Raw genomic sequence first — 27,166 nt, 5'->3', positions numbered from 1 at the left:
GTGCCTTAGATCATGAGTCTTTGTAAGTAAATAAGACTTGGTGGCTTGACCTGATGTACATTTTGATTTTCTTTGACTAGTAAACAAATGTGAAGCTGAAGCTGGAATCAGTATAAAATCTGACAATCGGCGAGAGAACAAAAGAAAACGAAAAACTGAAGGCCATAAACACAAAAGAAGGAAACAGACAGAAAAAACAGATGTGGAATTGTCTGATACAGCTTCCAAAGAACTTTGTGTAAAACAAGCAGGGATAGAAAACAAAATCCACACAGTGGACTCAGATGAGACTGAAGCTTCTGAAATTATAACAATAGAAGATGGTGATGTGAACACGGAAATAAGCTCTGTTTCTGGTAACTTTGTATGCTTTTGTCCATAATGCTCTAGAAAGTGTTGGATCTAAATGCTTTGAATAGGTTACATTTTATCCAACATGGAAGTAGTCCCATTGTCATAGGATTGGCCCTGCCTAGATTTCCATGGGTTCAAGGAAGAGGGTGATATATTGCAGATTTCCCCTTCTGTGGAAGCCCACCCCTAAATGCAGGAAGGACCCCCCAGGAATAGTTTAAGGAGGAAAATTTGAGGTCTCCTGCAGGGGGAAGTAATTGGCAAAAATCCCTCCCCACTTTGTGCTTATGGAAATCTATTTGGGATCCAAGCAGTAGTCATGAATTATTCATTGTAATCCATATGACAACTCTTGTATGAATTTGGTGAAGATGCAGCCTATTGAGGGAACTACTAATCCACTGAGAACCTTGCTGGAGCACAGTCTAAATGGATCTTCACAAGATTAGTAGAGTGATTTACTTAAACATATACATAGTGACCTTGATTCTGCTGCACAGATGGGTCATGCAAAGGATGGGGAAGAGACCGCTGAACCACTCCTCCTGCACTGTTTTGCATCCTTCATAAGCTGTAGGATCTACCAATCCTCTGAAACTGGTTTTTGGTGTTACACTGTGCTAAAGGAGAAGGGAACGGGATGCATACACACATGACTTTGACAGGATCCATGGTTCAAGCCACTAATAATTTAATTGTACTGATTTGTTACATAATAGAAAACATTTTTTTTAAAAAAAAATCAGCTTGCATAACCAATAGTAGTACCAGTGCTCTGGAGTAGCTTGAAATCAATAGGACTATTTTAGAACGAGAAGTTTGAGCACATGCCTGTTTTGTCAAAAGATTAACTTAAGACAAGATCTACCAATAATGCATTTTACCCTTTGTGTAGATAAAGCTATTTTTTAAAAAAAAATTATTATTAAGATCCAAGTAGGAATGAAGACATTTTCAGCTGCTTGCTGAATGCTGGTTACAGTAAGCACGTATTGACGGTCTTGCACAGTGTTCCCTCTAAGCTGAGTTACCATGAACTAGATTTTTAGCCTCCAGCTCACACATTTTTGTCTTAGCTCAGGAAGGATGACCCCAGAGCCCAATAATTTATGCAGTAGGTCACAGCTTTAATTCCAGTAGCTCAAAACATTAATACCAGTAGCTCACAAAGTAAAATTTTTGCTCACAAGACTCTGTAGCTTAGAGGGAACACTGGTAAAAAAAAAAGCCACAAATTTTGCTCCATAAAATCTATTCAAAATTTACTTGACAGTTTCTCCACCCCATGGTAGACTCTTTTTTATTTGAATACATTTTCAAAAAGTATATTGGCAAATCTTAAAATTGTTTTGTTTGTGTGGGGAGAAATACTGAAATGGACAGTTCCTGTTTTTATGAATGCAGATTATGCCAATGAAGATGTGCTCTGGACAGAGAAATATCAACCACAGAACTCCAGCGAGCTTATAGGCAACACTGCAGCAATTAAAAAACTACACAGGTTGGAAATTATTTACCTTCTTGAATCTTTTAAAGTGCAACAGCTGAATTCTTTCCATGCTTATATAATGATATATAATACTGGTTTACAAAATCTGGCTGAAGTTAGTTCTAGCTAATTTTTTCCTTTAAAAAAAAGAACAAGAAAGAAAAATACTCAAAATCTTGCAGCAAATTTTAAAAGTATATATAAAGTATAAACAAAAATATAGTTTCTATAAACGTTTTCCAGATATCTAAAAATAAGTCCATATGCAGTTGTTGTCTATGTTCCATTATGACAATCTTGCCCTCTTCCCTCCCTCATGCACAGGATTTTCCCTTTGTTTCTTTTTTGTTTCTTGCTGAGCAGCCCCCATATCTATTTTCTTCTTATTTGTTGGTCTGTGACTCTCTTCCACCCTGTCATGTTATTATATATTTTGATGCTGGCCTAGCCCAGGGACTTGAGTGAAGAGACAAAATCACCTGCTGATAGTCTAGTCCTGTAATGGCAAATTAGAGGCTTTTGAAAGTTCAAACATAAACAAAATATTTTATTTAACTTGGAGGGGGAAAAAACAGGTGGAATCAGGGATAGGGTGTATGAGGTGAACCAATAATAAAAACTGGGGTAACTTTGTAATTACACTAAATCCAGCTACTATATTGCCAACAGCTAAGTGTTTTTGCTTTTCAACAAGTTCTTTGAAACTTTGAGGAGACTTTCTTTTCAGTTTATGCTTTAACTCTCAAGCATAAGTTTCTGAGTTTCACTGACATGTCATGTTTAAAAGGCAGGAATATATAACAAAGTTCCAAAAATCCTTCTCTATACATAGACTAGAGATCATTCCTCTTTTGAGAGTTATCTCCCTTTTCACTGGGCAGGGATAACTTCTTTGGGGTAGAAGCTGTGTCCCTTTTTAGCTTGAATGGGGATCTTCCATGATCCTCTCACTCCTCTTGTCTCTTTCCCAGTCCTCAGTCAGTGCTATCTCTTCTTCAGCTGTCAGTTCCCAATTGTCATTATTAACTGACACACTCCACAGAATTCCATTTGAACAGCCTGTCATGCAAAGGTTCTCAGACTCTGTGAGGCATGAACCCTTAATAGTCTGTCACAGCCATGCATTCAAATAATTGATAAAGTTATAGGTCCTGAATCCATTGATTTACAGTATAATAATAGCCAAATGTTATGCTATACCATGGTTGCTGCTGATCAGGGAGAAGAGGATAGAATTTGCACATGAGGAGGGGGAAACCTGAGAGATTGCAACCTGCTCCCAATCTGTTAACCAGGGATGAAGGAACATGGATGCTAGGACTCTACTAAGTTTAAAAAGCAGTCAATCTGACTCAAGAACTTCCAAATGTAAAACTGCCTCTGGTGCATGCTGTTTCCCCGTGTTCAGCCAGGGAAAACTGCAGTCTTAGACTTCTGAAGTTTTATTTCAATGTACATCACAGTGCATGCAGTACTATTTGTTTGTTTTAGGTGGCTGAGTGAATGGAAAAAAAGAGCTGATTTGGAAGAAAACAGAGCTCAAAAGGAAGAAAAAAGTGACAGTCAACAAGGTACTCTGGAAAATACTAATTTTAAAACAATTCAGATTAGTGTTAAATTTTGAATTTTAATATGAGCTGTTTTGAGAGCCCAGAGAAGATTAACCGATGGGATTTCAGTTTTAGGGTAAATAAAATATTAAAGGCTATCACACAGATAAAAGTTCTTCTAGATTTATACATTCTGTGTTTTCTGTTCCAGTTTGTAAAAGCTGGTAAACATACTTTTATTTAATATCTTAGAATCCTTGGACAGCATGGATTTTAAAGATGACAAAGCATACAGCGATGAAGAGACTGAACTGTGCAATACTGTGCTGCTCGTTGGGCCGCCAGGCATTGGGAAGACGGCAGCAGTTTATGCTTGTGCACAAGAGCTTGGTTTCAAGGTTTGGGTTGTGTAGCCACTTGTCTAACTTAATGTCAACTGGCAAAGTAATGTTGGTGTTACGCCTAATCTTCTAACCATATTCCTGCAGATATTTGAAGTTAATGCTTCTTGCCAGCGGAGTGGAAGACAAATTCTTTCTCAGCTGAAGGAAGCTACTCAGTCTCACCAGGTGGACAAGAAAGGTGTAAATGCTCATAAGCCCTGCTTCTTTAACAGTACTAAGTCACCACGTAAGAAATTTCTTTGTTTTATCAGTAGCATAGCGAAAAATTAGCTAGAATGATTTTTAAAAGCTCCAGTTAATAACCAAAGAAGCTATGTGCTGTATAATGCCCACCCTGATTTTTATACAGGAAATCTCAATCAGAGCTTCAGAGAGCTGTGGTTTGAAACAGCAACTCTGCTGAAACTAGGGGTGCTTTGACGGGAGAGTGCCTGAGAAGTCCCATGTACACTGTCATGAGTATCATCAATAAAACTTGAGTTATAAATATCAGAAACAATGACTGACAGCACTATGATCACAGAGTGTTAGAATTATACATCTTGATGTGACAGTGTTATATTGCCATGTTGTAGTGCCAGTCTTGACATAGGGCAGGACAAAGGGTGTTTTTCAAAACAGTGCTGCTGATTGGAAAATAAGGACTGTGCTGGCCTTATTTTCCAAACAGTAGACAATACAACAATTTCAGAATTGCGTTTAAATAAACCACATAATCATTACCCCATGGGGAAGGAAAAAGAGAAAGGAAAGGGCAGGCAAGATGGAAACAATTGCTGTCCTCAACCATAAGCCTGGTGAAACATCTCTGCCTTATATGCCCTGTGGAACTGCATTAGATCCTACAGGACACAGATGTTACTCAGCAGAGAGTTCTGCCAGGTCAGAGCCAGGGCTGAAAAGGCCCTGGCTCTGGCTGAGGACAGCTGGATATTTTTTAGGCCAGGGATCACCAGTTGCTTCTCTCCAGAGCGTAATGTTCTCCGGGGTATCCCAAGAGAAACAGCCCCATAGGTATGTTTCTCATGCTATCCTCTTGATACCAAAACCTTAAACTTGATCCAGTATTCAACCTGGAGCCAGTGCAGCTGGTGGAGCACTGGTTGAATTTGTACTATCCTGATAAGAACCTGCATCACTGCATTCTGGACCAGTTGTCATTTCTAGATCAGTCTCAAGGGTAGCCCTGTGTAGCACAAGTTACAGCAGTCTAGCCTGGAGGCAGTTGTTGCATGGATTATTGTGGCTAGGTCAGGTTGAGAAAAGAAGGGGACCTGTGTAACTGAAAAAATGCCTGTCTAGCAACATTTGTGATCTCAGCCTCCATTGATAAGGAGGCATCCAGAAACTCACCCAGGCTCCTGATGGTCAGCATTAAAAGCACACCATCAAGGGCCAGGAGTTGGTACCCCAGTCCTGGGTCTCTCCTACTCAGCCACAGAATCTTGGATGGATTCAGTCTCAGCTGACTCTGTTTCAGCCATCCAGTTGCTCAGCCAAATTAGCTGGGGGGACATCCAGTTGGCCATCTGTCAACAGATACAGCTGGGTGTCATCAGCATATTGATGGCATTCCAGCTCCAAATTTCACACCTTTGAAATTTAGCCCTTTGAAATACTGCTTGGGGAAGGGAGTGTCAGGGAATCTTCACAAAAAGGATGGAGGGGGAAATTATGGATCCATTTTGGAAGAAGCAAGTCAACAACAGTCCTTACAAGCCAAGAAAGGGGCACTTCTGTCAGTGGAAAATGACAGTGGAAATACTCTCCCTGGGTTACATTCAACTTTTCATGCACATTCGCCTTAAGAATAATCACACACTCAAAGTTTTAACATGGTCCAGGGACAGAGAAACCATGTGGTTCGCTGGGGCTGCCTCCTAATGTACAGCCAATCCCCAAAAGGAGGTCCCCACAGCTGCTGTTTGAAGAGCTGAAGGTCATGAAAGTAAGAAGATAGCCGCCTTCTGCCTTACCACAGCTCTTCAGGCAGGTTGTGACAACAACTTTAGGAACAAATTCCTTAAAAATTATATGAAAGTGTGTAATGCAAACAAATGGGGATAATAATATGAAAGTAGTTGTTTTCTACACTGAAGTGCCCTGTATATTTCAGGAAAATTGTCTCCCAGAAAAGAATGGTCTCCAAAGAAGCTTCCAGTTTCCCCCAGAAGAGCTGGATTAAAGCAAGGCTTGGAACCCAAAACATTAACAAGCTTTTTCAAAACCTCTTCCAAGGAAGGAAAAGTAAAAACCCAAGAAAGCAACAAAGGTAGGCTTCAACATCAGATGTATGTGCTTATTTGAACATGGGGAACAAGATCATAGGGTATATGTGTAAAAGTAGAAGCCACAGTGTGTTGCCAGTCATAAGAAGCGATCATCTATTGCAGTCTTAATTGCTGGGGAAATGTGTGACTGCTCCTTCCTCTCTTCACATGCATTGTTGCTGCTGCCAGTTACCCGTTTGCTGTCATGGGGCCATCACAAGTGTCTCACCGGAAATGGTGGCAGAGATAAATTCCATGTTCCTTTTAACATATAATGGAAGCTACGTGCACTGTTTTTCCATTCTCCCAGTTTTAGACCTACTGGCTCTTAAGTTAAAGGGAGAATATGTTTATTACAGAGCAGGGCTATGAAAGCTGGATGCCTTACTCCCTCTTATAGCATAATTGAGTGAGTAGACCAGAACATGAAAATCATCTTTCCCCCTCCCTACCCCCCGACAAACAGCAACACAAAAAGGCTGTGCAAAGGGCTCTGTTTAGCATAGTGGTTGAGTGCATGGACTCTTATCTGGGAGAACCGGGTTTGATTCCCCGCTCCTCCACTTGCAGCTGCTGGAATTGCCTTGGGTCAGCTATAGCTCTCACAGGAGTTGTCCTTAAAAGGGCAGCTGCTGTAAGAGCTCTCTCAGCCCCACCTGCCTCACAGGGTTTTTGTTGGGGGGGGGGGGTAAAGGAGAAAATTATGAAAATGACATTTGTACATTCTGCTTGGGTGACTCTCTGTTCTGCTGTGAGGATGGGCTTAATCCCCTTAAGGTGATTGTTAATCACCACTGGGGACCAGGTAAGTCATGGAGTAAGAAAATGTGCTTAAGCAAACTATTCATACTCTGCCTAAATATTACTTGCAGATCACTGTAAAATCAGAACTACGAGGAATGGAACTATGAAGCACTTCCAGTGTATATGTAGTCAGATATCACAGATGTCTAAATGGATTTTTGAGAGCTTGATACATTTTGTAGTTCACTGCTGGTTTTGACTGGATCTTTATTTTCTGTTTGTACATGTATGTTCTGTCTATGCAGAAAGAAAGGAAAGCTTATCTGAAGATAAAGCTCAGATGAAATCAGTGAAAAGGGGGACTGGAGAAGAGGAATCAAGTAAAAAATGTGCAACTTCTCTCATCCTCTTTGAAGAGGTACAGAATAATTACAGGTCCTCTGCTCATTGGTTCTGTGCCATTCAGGGAAGCAAGAGTGTGTACAGCTGAACAGCACTCAAAGATAAACAAAAGAAAGCACTCCTAATGCATCCTTGCCATACTTTTGCCCAAATACTTTGTTGCTGTCTTTAAGTATGAAGAACAGATGCAACTTAAGATTCTCTGGTGACCACTGTCAGCCCCAGCTCCCTTTTCTGCTCTGAGAAATAAATAACAGACTGGAGCTTTATTTTCACAGTCAGATTCTGAACTCATTATTTAGCAGTCTGTGCTGAACTTGCGTCGAGACAAAATAGGTTATCAATTCAAAGACCAGATTCAACTCAAACTTGAGGTGGTACACTCAGGGCTCCAACCACAATGAATCATAGTTCACAAACAATAAAGTTTGGCTGGCTACTCAAGTTGGATAGTCTGTGGATCCCATGGAAGGAGCTCCTAGCAGCCTTTACATTAACTCGTGAGGTTGATGAGACGAAAGATAGTGGCTTACCCAATGCTACTCAGCGAGTGTCATAACAGGGTAGGATTTACAGATCATATTTATGGTGATGAGTTCTTTTGGGTCCCTCCCAGGCAGTGCAGAGTGCTGCAAGTTCTTAGTGCACATTAAGGCACTACATAGTAACTTACTATTAAGTTTGCTTCAGATATTTGTATTTCTCGTATTCTTTGTAGCATTTCTGACCAGTGTTCCCTCTAAGCTGAGTTAGTGTTTGCTAGCTCACAGTATTTTAGCCTCCGGCTCACACATTTTTGTCTTAGCTCAGGAAGGATGGCCCCAGAGCAAACGACTTTAATGCCAGTAGTTCACTAAATAGAATTTTTGCTCACAAGACTTGACAGCTTAGAGGGAACATTGTTTATGACTAGTGCTCAGTTGGAGATAACAAACTAGACTCATAATTTGCTGCCTTCTTTGTAGATCAGCATCATAATGTAAATATTCAAACATGCACTGTGGCTTGGTTCTGCTCAAGTCAGCTACCATACACTTATTAATGAGACAGGGGGGAAATTACTCACCTGAAGTAGCCATTGTGGTACTGTTGCTACAATACTGGACTAGGATCTGGGAGATCCAGGTTCAGATCCTCTCTCTGCAACTGATTTTTGTGGGGTGACCTTGGAACAGGCGCACACATTCAGCCCAGCCCATAACTACCTTACAGGGTTGTTGTGAGGATAAAATGCAGGAGAGGAGAACAAAGTGAGTAGATTTGGGTCCCCATTTGGGGAGAAAGGTGGTATATAAATGAAGTAAATAAACAAAGGCAAATTAAAAAAATAAAACCTTTTTGAGTAGTATTTCCTAAGTGAGTTCTTTAACCCAGTGCAGATTATAGGAAATATTTCATACTTTGAATTGTTTTAAATTATTTTCAGAGTAGTAAAACTAAATTTTAATAGATCTGTCTATTAAAAGTGAAAGGTAAATTGAAAATATATCTATCCAAAGTTACTCATCTGCCTCACAAGGTGACTGTTAAGGGGAGAGGAAGGGAAGGCAATTAATTGTAAGCTACTTAATGATTCCTCGGGGTAGCTCTGACCTGGATAGCCCAGGCAAGCCCAACCTTGTCAGATCTCAGAAGCTAAGCAGGGTCGACTCTGGCAAGTATAGTTGGATGAGAAGACCTCCTTGGAATTCCAGGAGGCAGGAGCAGGCTTAACTCAGCCACCCCCCTGAATATCCTCGAGGCCCCCAGTAGGGGTCATTCACCAGAAATCACCATGACTTCCAGGTAATCACACTCACATATGCACATATAAATACAACGATTTTTAAAAAAGGATTCCTCACGGTAGAGAAAAGTGATTTATAAAAACTAACTCTTCTTGACTGACAGGAAAAATCTTGCTGGTCTTTCCTAAATCTTTAATTGCTTGACCTGCTGTAGAACATTTAGGTATCCTTCAATAAAACTCTACATCTAACTAGCCAGGACAAATATTTTAAACTCTGCACAGCAATTGAAAGACTAAACATCTTTCATTTCTCATAGGTGGATATAATATTAGATGAAGATGTTGGATTTCTAAATGCAATAAAGACATTCATGGCCACTACTAAGAGACCTGTAATTCTTACTACTAATGGTGAGTAATAACAATTTCAAAAAAAAAAAAAACTCTTGTGAATATTTTAAAAGCATATTAAATATATACTTTAAAATTTTTCTTTTGGGGCTTAATTAGGCAAATGGTTGATAATTTCAGGAAATGTACAGTGTGACTTGTGTTTCATCACAGGCTATATTGTAGCACTTTGAGGTTCTGGACACTATGGAGTACTTCAGACATTCATATCCTTGTTAATATGAATTCCACAGCATGATTATTTGTAAACAGCCCCTCCTTAACCCATCTTATTTCCTTCTGTTTCTACTGTTTTTAGATTCTCATGAATTCTTATTATTCTACTAGCTTCTTCATTTTCTGCATGCAGCTTGGCCAAGACAGGACATGTTTTCCCACGTTATTTATTTTATTTAACTTTTATTTCTCCATGACCAGACATGATTTTGTTTAGAAGATTCAGGATTTACATTTTCACTAAAGTTCCCAGACCAAGCTACAAAGCATTAAAAAAGTAAGATACTTCCAATTCAGACAAAAATGAAAACTATGCACAGCAAATCCTAATCAGTCACCTAAACATAAGCATCCAGAGCCTGTACAATAGGCAAAGTGAGACTTTCTTGAAGACTGTAAGGCAACTTTCTGTAACCTGTAACCTTGCTTGGAAGTGGCTACCAGTCTGATGTAAAGTGGAACCATCAGCAGATTATCCCTGGCACATCTCAGGAAATTGGTAGGATCATGTGAGGGAAGGCACTCTTAAGCCAGTGATATAAAGAGCTTTGAAATAATCATGAACATCCTGAATTTAGCTTGAAAGCAACTGGAAGCCAGTGTGTCTTGGGAAACTAGTGTAATATGTTCTCTGCAGTTAATCAGGCTGCTGTCTTCTGAACCCACTGTACCTCCCAAATACCCTGAAGGAAATCCCCATCTAAAGTTACTGATCTCCAGTTGAGAGATTATTAGAACGTATCGCAGAGGACAGGATGAAGTTGATCACTGCTGCTTCCTTTAAAAGAAGTCCTGAGTTCAAGAACAGACCCTGGTGTTCAGCTAGATTTTTGGGAGAGGAATGTGAGATAAGCTTTTCCATTACTGTGCCAGATCTTATTGTCAAGCCAGTCTCTGCAAGTTGTTTTTTAATAGATGTTTAAAAGTGTGTGTGTATCTGCAAATGTGTTACAGTTGATGACTGAGTGTTCTAGAACTCCTGTCAAGGAAGAGCTAGGATGTGATGGATCTTCATCATGGTGTCTGTACAGTCCCACACGTGGGTCTTGCTTTCGGCAACGGATCCTTATCTCGGAGACTCCAAAAGCTCGCTTGAGCATTATTTTTGGTGCGCTTTCCAGCTCGCCCTGGGGAGCAGGCACCGACTGCGCATGCCTGGAGTGAGCGGAAGGTGCCCCTCCCACTCAGTTTCTTTCTTATCGCTGCTCGGACAATACCTTCCTTGTTGCGTTCCTCTCCTTAGCTCGTTCTTCTCTTCGTGTTCCCTGTGTTATCGTATTCTTCCCTTTTCTTTTGTCCATATCTGTTAAAAAAAAAAGGAGCTTTATTTCTTTTCTTTTCTTTTCTTTTCTTTTCTTTTCTTTTCTTTTCTTTTCTTTTCTTTTCTTTCCTTTCCTTTCACCTTCCCCCCCTCCCCTGTCCAGAACAGGGACAACTACTTTCAAAAAGAAGGGAAAACTACTTTCAAAAAGTGCCACAGCTATGGGGCTAAAATCCCGTCCACTGACAGTCATTCCCACTGCCTTTTTTGCCTTGGGGAAACCCACAGGGTCAACTCCTGTGCCGACTGCTCCAGTTTTGGCAAACAGGTGCAAAAAAACAGGGCTGCCAGGCTTCAGAGCTTTCTTCTAGAAAAGTCTCTCCGGGCTAAGCCCACTTCCAGCAATTCGCCACCTTCCCCATCTCAAGAGAGAGATTCGGCTGCGTCGGCCACTGTGGCATTGCTAAGAAAGCATAAGCCCGACAAATCTGCTTCCCGCCATTCCGAGTCCAGTCACAAGTCTAAGAAGTTGAGCCATCGCTCAGATTCATCCACTTCGGCTCCCAAAAAACATTGGGAATCTACATCCAAAACGAACAATGCTTCTATTAAGTCGACAGCTCCAGCTTCGATGGCCTCGAGTTCGACTTCCACCTCGACTCCGATGGCCTTGACTTTGACACAACGTACCATCCCAACACTCCTACCTGCAGAACTTGCAGCTCCCACTGATGTCATCACTGAGATGCCCCAACTCACTTGAACCGCAGATGTGATTCTGATCCCATCCAGATCTCCATCGATCCACGGCTCCCTGCCTCTGGATATCCTGGAACCCGACCCCAGGCATCTTTTGGATCCGAATGCATTCCAGGATATAGGGGTTTCTCCTTTGTATAGTGAACCGAGCACGTATCGAGACGTCGGGGTTTCTCCCCTGTATAGAGAGCTTTGTGAGTCATCCACCCAAGTCTCAACACAGCTTTATCGAGAGACATCCACTCAATTCTTGACTCGGGACAACAGGGCCCCTCTCTCCTATGAAAGGGATCTTCCTCACCACTGTCTTGCTCTCCCATCCGCTCAGAACTCCACCGTGACTACCATTATCACTACGACTACTCCTCGGCCTCGAGATCACCTTCGCCTCAGTACCGGAGGGCTTACAGACACTTCTCCAGATCATCTTCACATGAAAGGTTTCAATGCTCTCAGTACCGTAATTACACTGAGTACAGGCACTCTAGGAGTCGACATGCTTCTTCTACATATGTTCCTCGGCTCCAAGCCTTGGCCTCGACTTCTACCTCGACTCCAGCTCCTAGATCTCTGATCCGAGCCCCTTCTTCACCGATCACAACGACACCCTTGGCTCCGATCCAGGCCCCTTGCTCACCGGTTGTAACCATGCCCTCGGCTCCCATAGCTCCACCGAAAGATCCCAACAAATGGCCTTCTCCTTTGACTCCGGATCAGCCTCTACTTCCTCTAGACGACTCTGACTCAGAGTCAGTGAATTCTAGGTCCTCCGGCTCTGACCACCCTAATTCTCCAGCCTCCCCCGGCTCCGACACGCCTCGTCCGGACCGCCTTTCTCCATCTGATGGCTCTAAGGCCTATCTCAACCTAATTTCCAGCATGCATGAGGTTCTCAATGTCACCTTACCTTCTGACACCCTGGCAGTCACTGATGTGGTGCATGACTTAGTACGATCCAACCTGCCTGCTGGATCTTTACTTCCAATGCTCCCTGTCCACCTTGAGGGACTTAAGGAAGCCTGGGACAAGCTGGCCTCCATCGCGCCAACTTCGAGTGGGTTTGACTCTCTTTATAGAGTCCATGCCCCGGATTCGAGTTTCTCTCCTCTCATCCTGCTCCCTATTCGATAATCATACACTCGGCTTCGAAGGCAAAACCCTTTAGACACTCTGCTCCCCTGGACTGGGAAGGGCGTAAACTCAACACCTTAGCGTGGAAGATCTATGGCCTGGCTACCACCAACTTGAAAATTAGCAATTATTTGGCTTACCTTTCAGCTTATGTTTTCAACCTTGCCAACCAGTTCATGCCCCTAATTCCAATTTTACCGGACGATTCTCAAAAGCTGGCTCATCAATTGGTTTCAGAACTCTCCTGAGTCAGTAAACAACAGATCAACACCATTTGGCATGCAGTGTCCTGCTCCTCCAGGATCTTTGCGTCATCAGTAGCGCTTTGACGCCATGCATGGCTTCACTCAACCAACCTCCAGACTGACATCAAACAAAAGATAGATGACCTACCGTTTGATGGTCAAGGGTTGTTCCACGCATCCTTGGACGAGGTCCTCACATCCATAGATGATGGCCGTAAGCATGCTAAGTGCCTAGGTGTCACCCAGCAACAGCAGCCCCAAACTTTCAACTGCACCCGACTCTGGAAACAGCCCTATCTGAAATGCCAACGTTCCCTTAAATAGTCAGAATACTGGCGTCGGAAGGGACCCCAAACCAAACAGCCCTATCAGTCCTACCAGCAAAAGTCATGCTCACAACTAAGCTAGAAGACTACGCCACCCTCTAAGCAATCTCTTTGACTTCCTTCCCCTGCTTTCTCCAGGTCACACAAGGCTTTCCCTGTTCCTCAGGACTTGGCAAAAGATCACCACAGACGCCTGGGTACTTACTATAATTCGGATAGGTTACTCCATAGAGTTCATTCGCCATGGGTCACCACCACTTCCAATATCGGGCCCTCCCATTCAGTCTGTCCACAGCCCTTCGCATTTTCACAAAGTGTATGGCAGTGGTGGCTGCAGCTCTTCGTCTCCAAGATAGCACCATCTTCCCGTACCTGGACGACTGGCTCCTGACTGCTCAGTCACCTCAACAGCTCAAATGAAACATTCTAGTCACACTATCCCTTCTAGAATCCTTAGGTCTGTGTGTGAACCTTGCCAAGTCACAACTCATCCCTACCCAGGACTTACAGTTCATAGGTGTCCGTTTCTGCACGCACCTTCATATGGTTTTCCTCCCTCTTCCGCGCAGTGTACAAATCATAGCGACTACCACTACTATTCTTCAATCTCCAACTCAACCTGTCGTGTTTCAACATCTTCTGGGATATATGGCAGCAACTACATCTGTCATCAGATTCTCCAGGCTTCGGATGAGGCCTCTGCAACTCTGGCTTGTCTGCGCCTTCCATCCTCACAGACAACCTCAAATCACGATTCACACCGCACCCAAGGAGGTCCTACTCTCTCTCCATTGGTGAATCCTTCAGCCCAACTTGCTTCAGGGGATGCCCTTCATCCTGCCTTCCCTACTGCAAATGTCACCACGGATGCCTTGAAGTGGGGTTCGGGAGCCCACTTAGAGGACAAAACTGTCAGGGGTCTGTGGTCTCCTGCAGAGAGAAAATTCCACATCAACTACTTGGAACTAATAGCGATCCACAGGTCCCTTCAATCGTCATGTTCAAATAACATCAGACAACATGGCAGCTGTCTTCTACATAAACAGACGAGGGAACAAGATCTGTTCGACTTTGCCATCTCTCCACTGCCCTGTGGAAATGGTGCATCAAGCACAACATTTACCTCACTGCAATCCATCTACCCAGAGTGGAAAATACTCTAGCAGACTCTATCAGCTGGTTTCAACTGGACGACCACGGATGGTCACTCAGTCCTGCACGTCTTCATTGCATCTTCCGTTGCTTTGGGAGCCCCAGTGTAGATGTCTTTGCCACACAACTCAACACCAAATGCCGTTGCTGCTACGTGAGGGGGAGCAACGATGCATTTCTCCACGTTTGGATGGGAGGTCTCCATTATCTGTTCTCTCCATTTCCACTCATCACACACTCGATCCTCAAGATCGTCCGAGATCAGACAGACTGCATTCTTATCACTCCGTGGTGGCTGAGACAACCGTGGTTCACGAGGCTTCTTCAGCTATCGCGCCACTCCTATCGTCATCTCCCTATGGTACCTGACCTCCTCACTCAACATCAAGGTCAGGTCTGGCACCACAATCCTCAAATTCTACGTCTCACAGCGTGGAGGATCCATCCATAACGCTGCCCCCAGAAGTGCACATGTTATTCTCAATGCTAGGAAGCCTTCCACTAGACATTCTTACCTTCTTAAATGGAAGTGCTTCTCCGCATATGCACAATCTTTTGACATTATTCCTGACATCGCTCCCATCTCCTCTATTCTACAGTACTTATTGTCCCTGCAGGTTTCAGGACTTAGTTACTCTTCACTAAAGGTTCATTTGTCCGCCATCTCATCATTCCATGTTCCTGTTGAGGGTCAGACAGTTTTTTCTCACCGTTTGTCTAAAGCTTTTCTCAGTGGACTTTTACGTCTACATCCCCCAGTTAAACCCATTGTTCCTGCCTGGAGTTTATCTCTGGTCCTAGCTCAGCTTGTTAAACCACCTTTTGAGCCCTTAGCATCTGTTGACTTACGTTTACTTTCCTAGAAGACTGCCCTATTGGTTGCCCTTACCTCAGGCAAACGAGCAAGTGATCTATGTGCCTTCTGCTCTGATCCACCTTATACTGTCTTTCATAGTTCCAAGGTGGTTCTTCAGGCGGACCCCACCTTTCTCCTGAAGGTCGTCTCCCCCTTCCACCTTTCAAGTGCTACCTCCTTACCAGCTTTCTTTCCAGAACCCAAGGACTCAGGTCAAAGGATACTTAATACTCTCAACGTGAAGAGATCCTTCTATCTTGCATGTACACAACCTTTCCGAAAGGACACTAATTTGTTTGTAGCCTATGGCAATCCCCAGAAAGGCTCCAAGATATCCACCCAAAGACTTTCTAAATGGGTGTCTAATGAAATCCGGTTGTGTTACGAGACAGCTAAGCAACCATTACTCTTCAGACTCAAAGCTCATTCTACCAGAGCCGTCTCAACTTCTTCGACATTTCTGCAAGGAGTATCCTTGGAGGACATTTGTGCTGCTGCTACCTGGTCCTCTCCGTCCACGTTCGTCGCTCATTATGCCCTGGATGTTCGTGCTAGACATGATGCCTCCTTCGGCCAGGCAGTCCTCTGCTCAATCTTTCACTAATTCTCCTTCAGGTGAGTGCAAGGTGAGTGCCCATATGTGAACTAACTATTATGTTTGCTTACCAATTGCCAGCACCCACCTCCTGGGTTTGGCTTGTTAATCACCCATGTGTGGGACTTCGCAGAGACCACAATGAAGATAAACAGGTTGCTTACCTGTAACTGATGATCTTCGAGTGGTCATCTGTGCAGTTACACACACACACCCAGCCTTCCCCTCTGCTGGCTCTTTGCTTCTCCTGCATGGATGTCAGTAGCGGCTGAAAGAAACTGAGTGGGAGGGGTGCCTTCTGCTCGCTCCAGGCATGCGGAGTCGGTGCCTGTTCCCCAGGGCGAGCTGGAAACCGCGCCAAAAATAACACTCAAGCGAGCTTTTGGAGTCTCCGAGGTTAGGATCCGTTGCCGAAGGCAAGACCCATGTATGTGACTGCACAGATGACCACTCGAAGATCATCAGTTACAGGTAAGCAACCTGTTTATCTTTAAAACTCTGTTACTTGGACTGAGCAGCCACAATAGTGGTGGTGATATAAGGTTTCTTCACTGTTATTACACTGGTCTGCCTGCATCCCATCTCCCATTTTCTACCTCTATCTTCCTCTATCCCTTTGTTTCACATGCAGTTTCCTTCCTAGGCAAACTCTTTTGCTAATGCTTGTACATTTGTTGCATTTATTTCTGCTGGTGATTCTCTGGGATTAAGCCAAGGTAATCAGGAGTTGATTGGACTGGGAAGCATTGCAGATTGGCTTGTCTTTTCCCCTTGTGCCCCGCCTCCTGGTTTTCTTATATTTTTGAGTTTCTTGTAACTGTGATCTATAATATTGATAAGGGCTGCATTTAAGTTCTGAGAAGAAAAGTTGTTCTTAAAAGCTATAATTGTGAATCTTTTCCTATAGATCCATCATTCAGCTTAATATTTGATGGCTTGTTTGAGGAAATCGCCTTCACTGTTCCTTCTTTGGTAAGTCTTTCAGTTTTGGAATAGAAGATTACTGTTTCTTTAGTACAACAGAAAACAGTGTCCATATTAATTTGTAGACTATTAAAGTTTATATGTAAGTAATTCTGTAGCAACTGCAATTTTTTTGTTGTACAAAGTGCTTTGTAGTCTACTTAATTGCTCTTATGAATCAATCTTAATGTAGGTAAGCTGGATTCATTTTTCTAAATATATGCCATGCTGTTCAGGCAATGTTGGTGCAGTTTGGATCCTGTGGAATGTCTCTCCCTCCCTGGGCAAGCTCTTCCATCAGGTTCCAGTCATGTGAAGGGTGGGTGTGTGATATATTTGCCAGTTCCTCTTCTGGCTGCAGCCCCTGTTGTCTCTAAGGATCCCCCAATCCTCAACAATACAAGGGGCTACAGTGGCAGGCAGAAGGCAGCAGAACTCCATTTGCAGTTCTGCAGGATCTAAGCCAGTGTTTCAAATGTGTTCCTGTAGACAGCCAACATCTGGGCTGGGGTGCTGTGTGTCCATCTCATTTCTGTTGTACCCCGAATGATTGGTCTTGCTACCTTTGCACCAATTCTTCAGTTATGGCAGAGTTTTAAAAATAATGCAGTATGCATCAAGATTAATTTTTAGTCATTCATATGTTTTCTAGAAGTAAGTTGTTGCATATTTGGCTAATATGAATAGTGCTTAAAATATAGTCCAGATATGGACACAGTCTTGAGAATGCTAGCTGATAGTCACTCTTTCTTAACAGGGGATTAGATACAATGTTAATTGACCATTAAGAAAAATATGCTATGCGGCAAGGAAGGAGAATAAGACAAAGTTATTTTCCTTTCCACTCATGCAAGGCAGGGTGATTTTGTCCAGTTCCCTCTTCTTGCTGTAGCTTCTTATGCCACATGACATTGTTCTCAAGATTGTGCCCCATCCTCAGCAGTAGCTTTATATTTTAAAGGGGAAGGGGAAGGCAAGATAGATCCATTTCCACAAATCCACTAGGACATAAGAGAAGCCATGTTGGATCAGACCAATGGCCCATCCAGTCCAACACTCTGTCACACAGTGGCCAAAAACTCCAAGTGTCATCAGGAGGTCCACCAGTGGGGCCAGGACTCTAGAAGGCCTCCCACTGTGCCCCCCAAGCACCAAAAATACAGAGCATCACTGCCCCAGACAGGGAGTTCCATCAGTACACTGTGGCTAATAGCCACTGATGGACCTCTGCTCCATGTGTAAAGAATTCAGTTATATGTATTTATGCTTACCAGGGTGAGGGCAGTCAGTTGAGCTTAACCAGCAGGCATGGAGTTAAGTTATGGGACCAACCCCCTCCCCCCATTCAGTATTGTTAATTTTCTAATCATTTTATTTTAGGTAAATGTTGCTAGCTACCTCCAAGTTCTTTGTTTGGCTGAGAACTTACGAACAGATATAGATGACTTGGCTGCGTTGCTAACTATGAATAACTGTGATATCAGACAAAGTATTCTCCATTTACAATTCTGGGTTAGGAGTGGAGGTGGCTATCTGAAAGAAAAAAATATAGTACTTTATGGTATGTATGACTTTGTAATAGAGAAAAAAACTTACATCCATCTATATATTACTGTGTCAATGTCTTCAATTTTTCAGTTGTGTATTTAGGCAGTGCTGGTTCACAATGTAATCACATTTGATGTACAATTGGAAACTGAAGATTTTGATTTCTAAATGGGTCCCTAGTTGGAGGGTAGATGTGTAGAGAACTGGAAATAAGATGAAACTCTCAGGAATGTGAAATAATGAGGTTTGGTGGAAGTCCTAGTTTTTCACTGGAGCCCTCTAAACTACTCACAACAATTATAAAATACAGCAAATTAAATTAAATGTATTTATGCTTACTGGGGTGAGGGCGGTCAGTTGAGCTTAACCATTAGCAGGCATGCTTCCCCTTGGTCTTTCATATATGACTCCTGTGTCGGCAGGAGGAGTCAGACTAGATAAGTGGTAGTTGAGCTGGCAGAATGAAGCTGCAAAAAGAATAGTTTAGACTTGCAAAAGCAAACAGCAGTTCATAGAGAGAGCAGTTCATAGAGAGAGAGAGAGAAAACTGTATTTGAAGTAGTTGTATTTAAAACTATGCTAGGAAGTGCTTGCTTTAAATAAATGATTGAAATTGCTATGCAGCTATCATAGCTTATCATTTCTGTGTGTTTAACTTAAAACTTTTGCTTAGGAGGAGACAAGAAGGCATGTGGCATGGAACAGATTACTTGCACTAATGATCCTGCTAGTTCTAAGACTACTGAGCTGCCACTCTTAAAAATTCCAAAGTGCGACACTGGCTGCATTGAAAACTTGCTTGGCCTGAAGAACATTTTTCTGCCTTCAGAAGACTTGCTCTCATTTCTTAAGGTATATTTAGAAGAAGACTGCAGATTTATACCCCGCCCTTCTCTCTGAATCAGAGACTCAGAGCGGCTTATAGTCTCCTATATCTTCTTCCCCCACAACAGACACCCTGTGAGGTGGGTGGGGCTGAGAGGGCTCTCACAGCAGCTGCCCTTTCAAGGACAACACCTGCAATAGCTATGGCTAACCCAAGGCCATTCCAGCAGGTGCAAGTGGAGGAGTGGGGAATCAAACCTGGTTCTCCCAGATAAGAGTCCGTGAACTTAACCACTACACCAAACTGGCTCTTTACAGGTACATGTTAGTTACCCAATCATTAAATGGTATGGATTTACAATGACTTTCCAGATTTCAGAAAATGAACCAAAATGTTTATCAAAATGGTCTGTTCTGGTTCAAACAACATTGTTTGTTCAGCACCTCTTTCTCAGTATGCAACATTGTAAGAATTACTAGTGAAATTACAGTAAAAAAGTCTTGTACCTTAAAGATCTTTTCAAGGCATGAATTATTGTAGACGTTAATTAACCATATTAGATACAGAACACAGTTAGTTTCTTTTTCAGGTTAACATACTCTTGATTTTTAGCCTCATACAGGCAAAATGAATTGGGGGGAAACAACTATGATGGTACTTGGAAATACTTTTTAAAAAAACCTCTAAAAATATCCGTTTCTAGGGAATCTTTAAATCCTAAGGTTTCCACTTAAGCTAAAAATACACAATCTTGGATTTAATAACTGTGAGGGTCCATTTTAAGAATTAAGTTATTTCTTGCATGTTTTAAACGTTTTTAGAATTGAATGTGCTATGAATCTATTTAAGAAAAAACGTAAAAATCATTACTTCCATTTTTTGCAGCATGAAATCACATCCAAAGAAGACTGGAATAAGCTAATGCATCTCCTCACAGAATTCCAAGTAAAGGATGTAGACTTTATTTATAGCAATCTTGAGTTAATTTTACCATTACCAGTTACTGTACTTTCAAAACCAGCTCAGATGGGGAATCTTCCACTTCAGACAATCACAGAAAATTTTTCAAATCATGCATCCCTTGATGGTGACTGCTTGGAGGAAGCCAGCCCCATGAAAAAGTCTAAGCAGACCAAGCACCGAAGAAAGATGGCTTTATTGGATGATAGCGACTTATTTGAGAGTGAGATGAACTATTCTGGGTTCATCTCTATGCCATCTGATGCGTCTGGCTCATGCATGGAAGAAGAACAAGGTGGATTGAAACCTGCAACCGATAGCACAATAACATCGAGCAGTGGAATGACAGAAGCAAAAAGCTCAGCTGAAGCATTCCATTGTCTAAATTCATTAGCAGAATTTGTGGAAAATATGTCTGTCTTAGACTATTGCTTAAATACTAAGACTCAAAAATCAAAGCAATCTTGTAAATATGAGGAATTTATTTGGACAGAAGGCAAAATCAAAAACGGGCTCTCCGATGAGTTTAGTGAGGACCGCACAGATTGGTGGAGTTCCAAAACCAGCAGTGAACTGAAAGCAGCTATGGAGGCACTAGCCTTCAAGAAATGCTTTAAGGGTGTTTCAAAGGCCATGCAAAGCTGTTTGAATGCTGGAAAGGAACTTGCACTCTGTATTTCAAAAGAGCAGAGCAATTTACACTTCGGTCAGTTGGCAGCTAATTCCAGGTAAGTTCAAAACCCTTCAAGCATATGTTGGGTGAAGAAGCTATGGAAGAAAGGATGTCTTTTTAGTGTGGCAAGATAGTATCTGACTAGTCTGAAGAGATTCAAGTTGTTTCCCATTTCTTTTGTTTTTGCCTTGTTCAACAGTTTAATATTTGATGCCCCTAGCTTAGATTAAATGTTTGTCAGCACAAAGCATTTCAAATTTGCTATAGATGTACAAATCACAACATACTTCTCAACAATATTAAAATGCTTATTTGTTAACCACCAGTCAAGGCAAAAAAGAGCAATAAGCTTATCAAGTTCTTACAGCAGAAACTGTGGAGAATTTCCATGTGATAATTTTTTTCCACAGAATCCCAAGGGCATAGTACTTATTATGAAATGCAGTTTTGATCTGGAATGCTTGACTGAGGTCTGAGTGGACAAGGATGAAGTGGTGGCTCTCGCTCAGCTGACTCTCCCAGGATACCTGGTCGTTCATCAACCCTGAACAGGAAGATTTAGGGGGGGGGGGGGAGCTCTCATCTGAGATTCTGTCTTCTTCAAATGGCTTCCTGCACCAAACATTGCTGGCATTGAATGTGTAGGTCTGGTATGGGGTGCCAGGTGGGAGTCTTGCTGGTTTACCATCTTCGTAGCTTACCAGCTGACTTCCTTCTAAGGCAGTGGTGGAGTGGGCCTTGCATTTTGATTGCCATGGCATCGTTAGGACTTTCCCAGGTAGCATTAGCCCCCCACACACACACACACGGAGCAGGCCACACACTGGATCTGATCTTTTGTGCAGAAATTGATCTGGATTCAGCAGTTCTTTGCAAAGTGGTTCCAGGGACTGATCATTACCTTGTGAACATGCCTGGTGCATGGGAGTAGGTGAGATAGGCGACCTCCTCAGGCACCACCTTGCCTACAGGGCACCGTTAGGCGCCCCCTCCATCCCCGCTCTGCTGCTCTTGGCTTTCTGAGCTGCAAACCTGGGAAGCTGAGAGCAGCGGGGACAGTGCATGGACGTGTGCTCTCCAATTAGCCTAGCTTCCCTCGCAAGGGAAGCCGAGCTCAGAGAACACCCTCCCCCACAGCTGCTGTGGCCTTAAAGACGAAAAGTAGCCAGGTGGAGAGACTTCTCTGACCTTGGTTGCCCTCATGAGGGAAGCCAATCTCAGAAGAGAATGCCCCCTCCCCCACAACTGCTCTGGCCTTAAAGGCGAGGAGCAGCCGGAAAGGGTGGCTCACCCTCAGCCCCTGCTCAACCTTCTCAGGTCTGCCCATGCCAGCACAGCACAGTTTTGGAGGTGCTCCAATACTGCACTGTCCTGGTGCCAGGAACCCACCCAGCCCTCCTCTCCTGCACCACCGCACCTGCCTTCCCCGCCGGCGGGAGCATCTGAGGCTCTAGCACCGGGACTGCTTGTGAAGATCAGTTTGAGATTTGCTTCCTCCCTGCCAGGGGCAGCAAACTTATCTATGCTTGCCAATAAAGATTCATGGATCCATTTGGATTCCAGAACGCTGCAAGATTTGTCTGGTTCTGCCAGCAGTTCTCTTGATGAACTCAATGATGCATAGAATCTGGGCTTTTGGGAGGCCATTGACTGAGTCAACCCCTGGTGCCCTCTTCTCCATACTACCTTGGCTTGCTAGTATACAGATGAACTAAGGACGGTAAAAAGGGGACTTAGATGGCAAGACCAGTGCTGGTAACAAACTCACGATGAAGCAACGAGAGCACTTTAAAGAGCCCTCTTGAAGGCCTATGAAGTGGCAGTGAAGGCAGCAAAGTGCTCTTACTTTTCTATCTCCATTGCAGCTGCTGCATCGCATCCAGCTAAATTGTTTAGTTATTAGGCAAATGACCACCCTTTCATTGCCTCCAAAAGTAGATGAAAATTTGGCTGTTAATTGTGACCCATTCACAACATTCTTTTCAGATAAAGTCTCATTCCATCACCAAGACATGGCTGCCAGATTTGGAGTCAGTAGGGATCTCAGGGCCCTATATGTACAATTGGGTCCATTTTTTTTACTCATTCAACCCACTCTCCCAGGCGAATGTTGACAGGGTCCTATTGGCTATGTGATGTCACAATGTTTTCTTGGCAGACTTTTTACAGGGTGGTTTGCCACTGCCTTCCCCAGTTATCTACACTTTACCCTCAGCAAGCTGGGTACTCATTTTACCAACCTCGGAAGGATGTAAGGCTGAGTTAATCTTGAGCCGGCTACCTGAACCCAGCTTCTGCTGAGATCGAACTCAGGTCATGAGCAGAGCTTGGACTGCAGTACTGCAGCTCACCACTCTGCGCCGCAGGACTCGTAGGTGAGAGTTGGTTGAAGCTAAATCAATCTAAGAGAGATTATGGGGTTGGGGAAGCCCAGACTACTGGAGTGGCCTCTTCTACTGACCCTTGATGTGGTCCATTTTCCTACAGTTGACTCAGTCAGGAATTTGGGAGTATAGCTCCATCCTTTGCTTTCTATGGACACATGTGTGTCCTCAATGACAAAGACTGCATTTTACCATCTATGCCAGGCCTGCCAACTGACTCCCTATTGGTCTTGGGAGGACATGGCCAACAGTCACCTCAAGAATGAACTACTGTAACATTCTATGCAGGGCTACCTTTGAAGACACTTTAGAAGCTGCAAGTGGTCCAGAATGCAGCTGCCAGAAGTGTCCTAGTTGATGCATATTAACACCTATCTTACAACAGCTGTGCTGGCTCCCAATTAGTGTTTGGTGCCAATTCAAAGTGTTGATACTTACCTTTAAAGCCCTAAATTGTCTGAGACCTTCATAACTTCAGGAGCACCTCTCCCGGCATGATGCTTCCTATCTTCTCCTTCATCCAGGTATTTATTGAAGGTCCCTGTTCCACATACTGTCTGCCTTGTCCCAAAAAAGGGTGAAAGCCTTCTCAGTAGTGACCCTTGCCCTGTGGAACCAGCTGCCTGAAGAGGTGTGCGCCTTGCAGGACCTCCCTAGGTTCTGCAGGGCATGCAAGACAGCTCTTTTTCAGGTGGCCGTTGTGATTGTGATCTACCAGGCAACTGATATACTTCAGCTGTGTCTTCACCATCCACACATCCTACCCTGGGGATAGATTTTTAATTATTTTATATTTTGAATACAATTTATTATATCTTTGTATTGTTTTTATTGGTGTATTTTATATGCTGTTAGCTGCTCTAAGTCCCATTCAGAAGAGAGGGAGTGGGATATAATTTTGATGAATAAATAGCAAATTAATTATTATATAGCTATTGTAACTGTAGACCATTTTTTCCTCTCTGATTTTTTAAACCATCAGAAGTTTTTTAGTGGCATGTTAACATAAGCTTGTTAGAGTGCGATTTCAGAAAAATCCATATTAACATTTCTAGGCGTTTTCTAACTTACATTGTGACCAGTTGAATTACATATTTTGTTGCTTCTGTTTTGTCTCTGAGGCCTACGAATCTCTGCATCAGTTTAATATCCAGCAGGGATTGCGTCTAGTTAAAGTGACTTGAATCGATAGTGAGATTTGGCATTATTTTGGAGGCCTGTTTAATTAGCGCAAGTTTTAAAGGTTGCTGCATTTTGAAATTGTTCATCATACTATATTTGGAATGTGGATACTACCAGCATTGACTTCTAAAGTTACAGAAATCTCCAGTACAGTTTTTCTGTGGGTGGAAGGATGTTTCCTGCGAAGCACAACTTTCTCAGCTCCCAGTGCAGGCCCAAATGCTCCCTGAAAGGTTGCTCTTGGGAACAGCAGCCCCCACCTCTCCCCACAAGTAGCAGAGAGGCAGGCATTGGACACAAATCGTTGATGGTACAATGGATGGGCACACAAAACAAAATTTAAAATCTTCTTTCTCATTAACCTAGAAATGGGATAAGAAACAATATGTATGTCTTCCACAGCATTCATGAAAAAGCCCAGAAGAGGTTGGAAATAATCAAAACTGCCTTTTCCGGTAGAACTTCTTTCAATCTGAGCAAGAGACAAACCAGTATAATAGAATACCTGCCTACTCTGCGCAACATCTGTAAGTCAGAGAAGCAGAAAGAACAGGGCAAAACAAAAAGAAGGTAAGCTTTGCAATATCAGTATGTGTGTGTGTCAGAGAGGCTTAAATTGCATTTAATAGGGAATAGGAAATGGTCCTTTTCATAATCCTGCATTCTAAATTCTTAACAAAAATGATTTTTGTTCTTTAAAAATGTGTTCTTTTTTTGTCAAACAGATTTCTCCATTACCTGGAAGGAATTCACTGTGATTTTCCACGAGAAATTTTGAACAGTCTGGCAGCTGACTTTCCTTAAAGTGATTGATGCCACTAATGCCTTTGTACATACAAAATCATTTTAAATGTATATTCAAAGTTCTGTTTATATTTTGATTCTATTTAAAAACATAAGCCTGTATATATGTACTGTAATAGTGCTAAATTTTCTTATTGTACTGAAATCTACACCAGCAGTAAACTTTATCCTTTCACATTGTGGCTTCAATTTTTAAGGAGCTTATTTCTGTGGCCACTTTCACATTTAGCAGCATGTATTTAAGCCACTCTTCCACTTTCCCCATAAATGTTCTATTTCCTAGAAAATATTACTGAAACGATTGAAATCTCTTGCAATAAAACTGCCAAACTACTTAATTTGATTTTATAACTGTGTTTCTAATAGATTTGTTTCCAATATAGTGAAATATTCTATTGTAAAGCATCAGTTCATTTCTGGGTAAGGTATGCTTTTATATTAACAGCTCTTGGGGGCTGTAGTAGTATTTATATGTACTTCTGAATATTTTATACTGTATTTTATATTTTACCAATGTCAGTGGCATTTCTTTTTATACCTCAATGAAGTAATAAATATCTGAATGAGGCTTTGGTGTAGGGTATCTTTAGATTAAAAAATGTTAAACTGGTGGTATAAATTCATCCATATAAATGTGAAAGCACTTAAGTGGTTTTTTCAACATTTCAGAATATCCAGTAATACTCTATCTGAAAACAAAGATTTCTTGTATGACATCTCTCTAAAGCAGCAGCATGCTTGTGTAACATGTCTTATAGCAAAGGTGTCAAACTCATTTGTTACGAGGGCTGCATCTGACATGAATATCTTTGTTCAGCTGGGCCATGCATGCCATAAAACACGAGATACGGAAGATACAAAATTTATAAAGGTGGTTTCAGAAGTCGAATGGCAACAGCAGAGTTTTTTAAGATTAGATGTGATACGCGAAGGGAAGGTAGGTGTAGAGATACCAGCATTCGTAATGGGACAGGAAACTTAGGTCTTAATTTTGTCCAGGAGGTAAAACTCAAGACAATGCATCTTCCTTTTATATGAACCGAACTGAATTGTTTTAAATAATGTTAATTTTAATGTCTGTATACCTATTGTACTGTATTGTATACCTATATATGTTGTTAGCCACCCTGAGCCTGCTTCGGCGGGGAGGGCGGGATATAAAATTTTATTATTATTATTATTATTCCTGGACTGAAATGAGAGCTAGTTTTCCTGACTCATTACCAGGCCCATAGCTACTGGGGGGGGGGGCTGGGTGGGTCCAGGCCCCTCCCACTAAACCTGTTCCATCTGTATGGCCCCTCCAGTCTGCCTGTCACCCAGTACCACCACTCCAAACATAGAGTCTGAAACTAGGACTGGCTGGGCGTCCTCCAGAGGCTCCGGGGCATGTGAGGGGGGGGGGAGATGACTTATTTCTTCCCCCATGATGAAGAGGACTTCCTTTACCTGGCCAGGCTGGAATTGCTGCTGTGCCCTGCTGCCTGCCTCTCTCTTGCCCACCTGGCTGCCACTGGCAGGGTGAACCATCATCTGCTGATAGTTCTTGGGTCGCCACCTGCCCAAGTCGCCATCCAGGATCGGGGCCCTCTGCAGTTGGGGGGATCCCCTCCCTGGGCCTCTCTAAGACATGCCAGGGCCAGGGGGGCATTCTGGAAAAAGGACAGGGGCGCCATCGAAATTTCTTCCCTCCCCCCATCCTTTTCTCATCTTGGCTTAAGTTTAGGAGGGGGGTGACATGGGGGAACCTTCCAAGCATGTCCTGCTTCTTGAACACCCTGGTGGAATGTTTTTGTTTTTAGAATTTTAATAGATTTTAACCAATTGTAGTTAAATTGTTATATACTGTACAATGTATGCATTAAGTTTTTGTTGTTAGCTGCCCTGAGCCGCTTCGGCGGGGAGGGCGGGATACAAATAAAATGTGGTGAT

The 27,166-nt window shown here is 42.7% G+C and overlaps 1 protein-coding gene across 1 annotated transcript in view; it reads left to right on the top strand.

The window, feature by feature from the left end:
- ATAD5 (ATPase family AAA domain containing 5) overlaps nucleotides 1-25,801 on the top strand; it is a 41,901-nt gene extending 16,100 nt beyond the window's left edge. The window contains exons 10-23 of the mRNA XM_060251990.1: nucleotides 81-356; nucleotides 1,759-1,855; nucleotides 3,335-3,414; nucleotides 3,646-3,791; nucleotides 3,882-4,023; nucleotides 5,914-6,069; nucleotides 7,117-7,229; nucleotides 9,260-9,353; nucleotides 16,802-16,866; nucleotides 18,238-18,418; nucleotides 19,079-19,257; nucleotides 20,117-20,919; nucleotides 24,833-25,000; nucleotides 25,156-25,801. Coding sequence (XP_060107973.1) covers nucleotides 81-356; nucleotides 1,759-1,855; nucleotides 3,335-3,414; nucleotides 3,646-3,791; nucleotides 3,882-4,023; nucleotides 5,914-6,069; nucleotides 7,117-7,229; nucleotides 9,260-9,353; nucleotides 16,802-16,866; nucleotides 18,238-18,418; nucleotides 19,079-19,257; nucleotides 20,117-20,919; nucleotides 24,833-25,000; nucleotides 25,156-25,234 — 2,579 coding nt within the window. The 3' untranslated portion in view covers nucleotides 25,235-25,801. The remainder of the gene's footprint in view (nucleotides 1-80; nucleotides 357-1,758; nucleotides 1,856-3,334; nucleotides 3,415-3,645; nucleotides 3,792-3,881; nucleotides 4,024-5,913; nucleotides 6,070-7,116; nucleotides 7,230-9,259; nucleotides 9,354-16,801; nucleotides 16,867-18,237; nucleotides 18,419-19,078; nucleotides 19,258-20,116; nucleotides 20,920-24,832; nucleotides 25,001-25,155) is intronic.
- Nucleotides 25,802-27,166: the final 1,365 nt, after the last annotated feature.

This window comes from Heteronotia binoei, chromosome 13, assembly GCF_032191835.1.
Source record: "Heteronotia binoei isolate CCM8104 ecotype False Entrance Well chromosome 13, APGP_CSIRO_Hbin_v1, whole genome shotgun sequence".
Classification (NCBI taxonomy): domain Eukaryota; kingdom Metazoa; phylum Chordata; class Lepidosauria; order Squamata; family Gekkonidae; genus Heteronotia; species Heteronotia binoei.
Note: the sequence above shows the minus strand (reverse complement) of the source record. Positions and strands in the feature narration are given on the sequence as shown.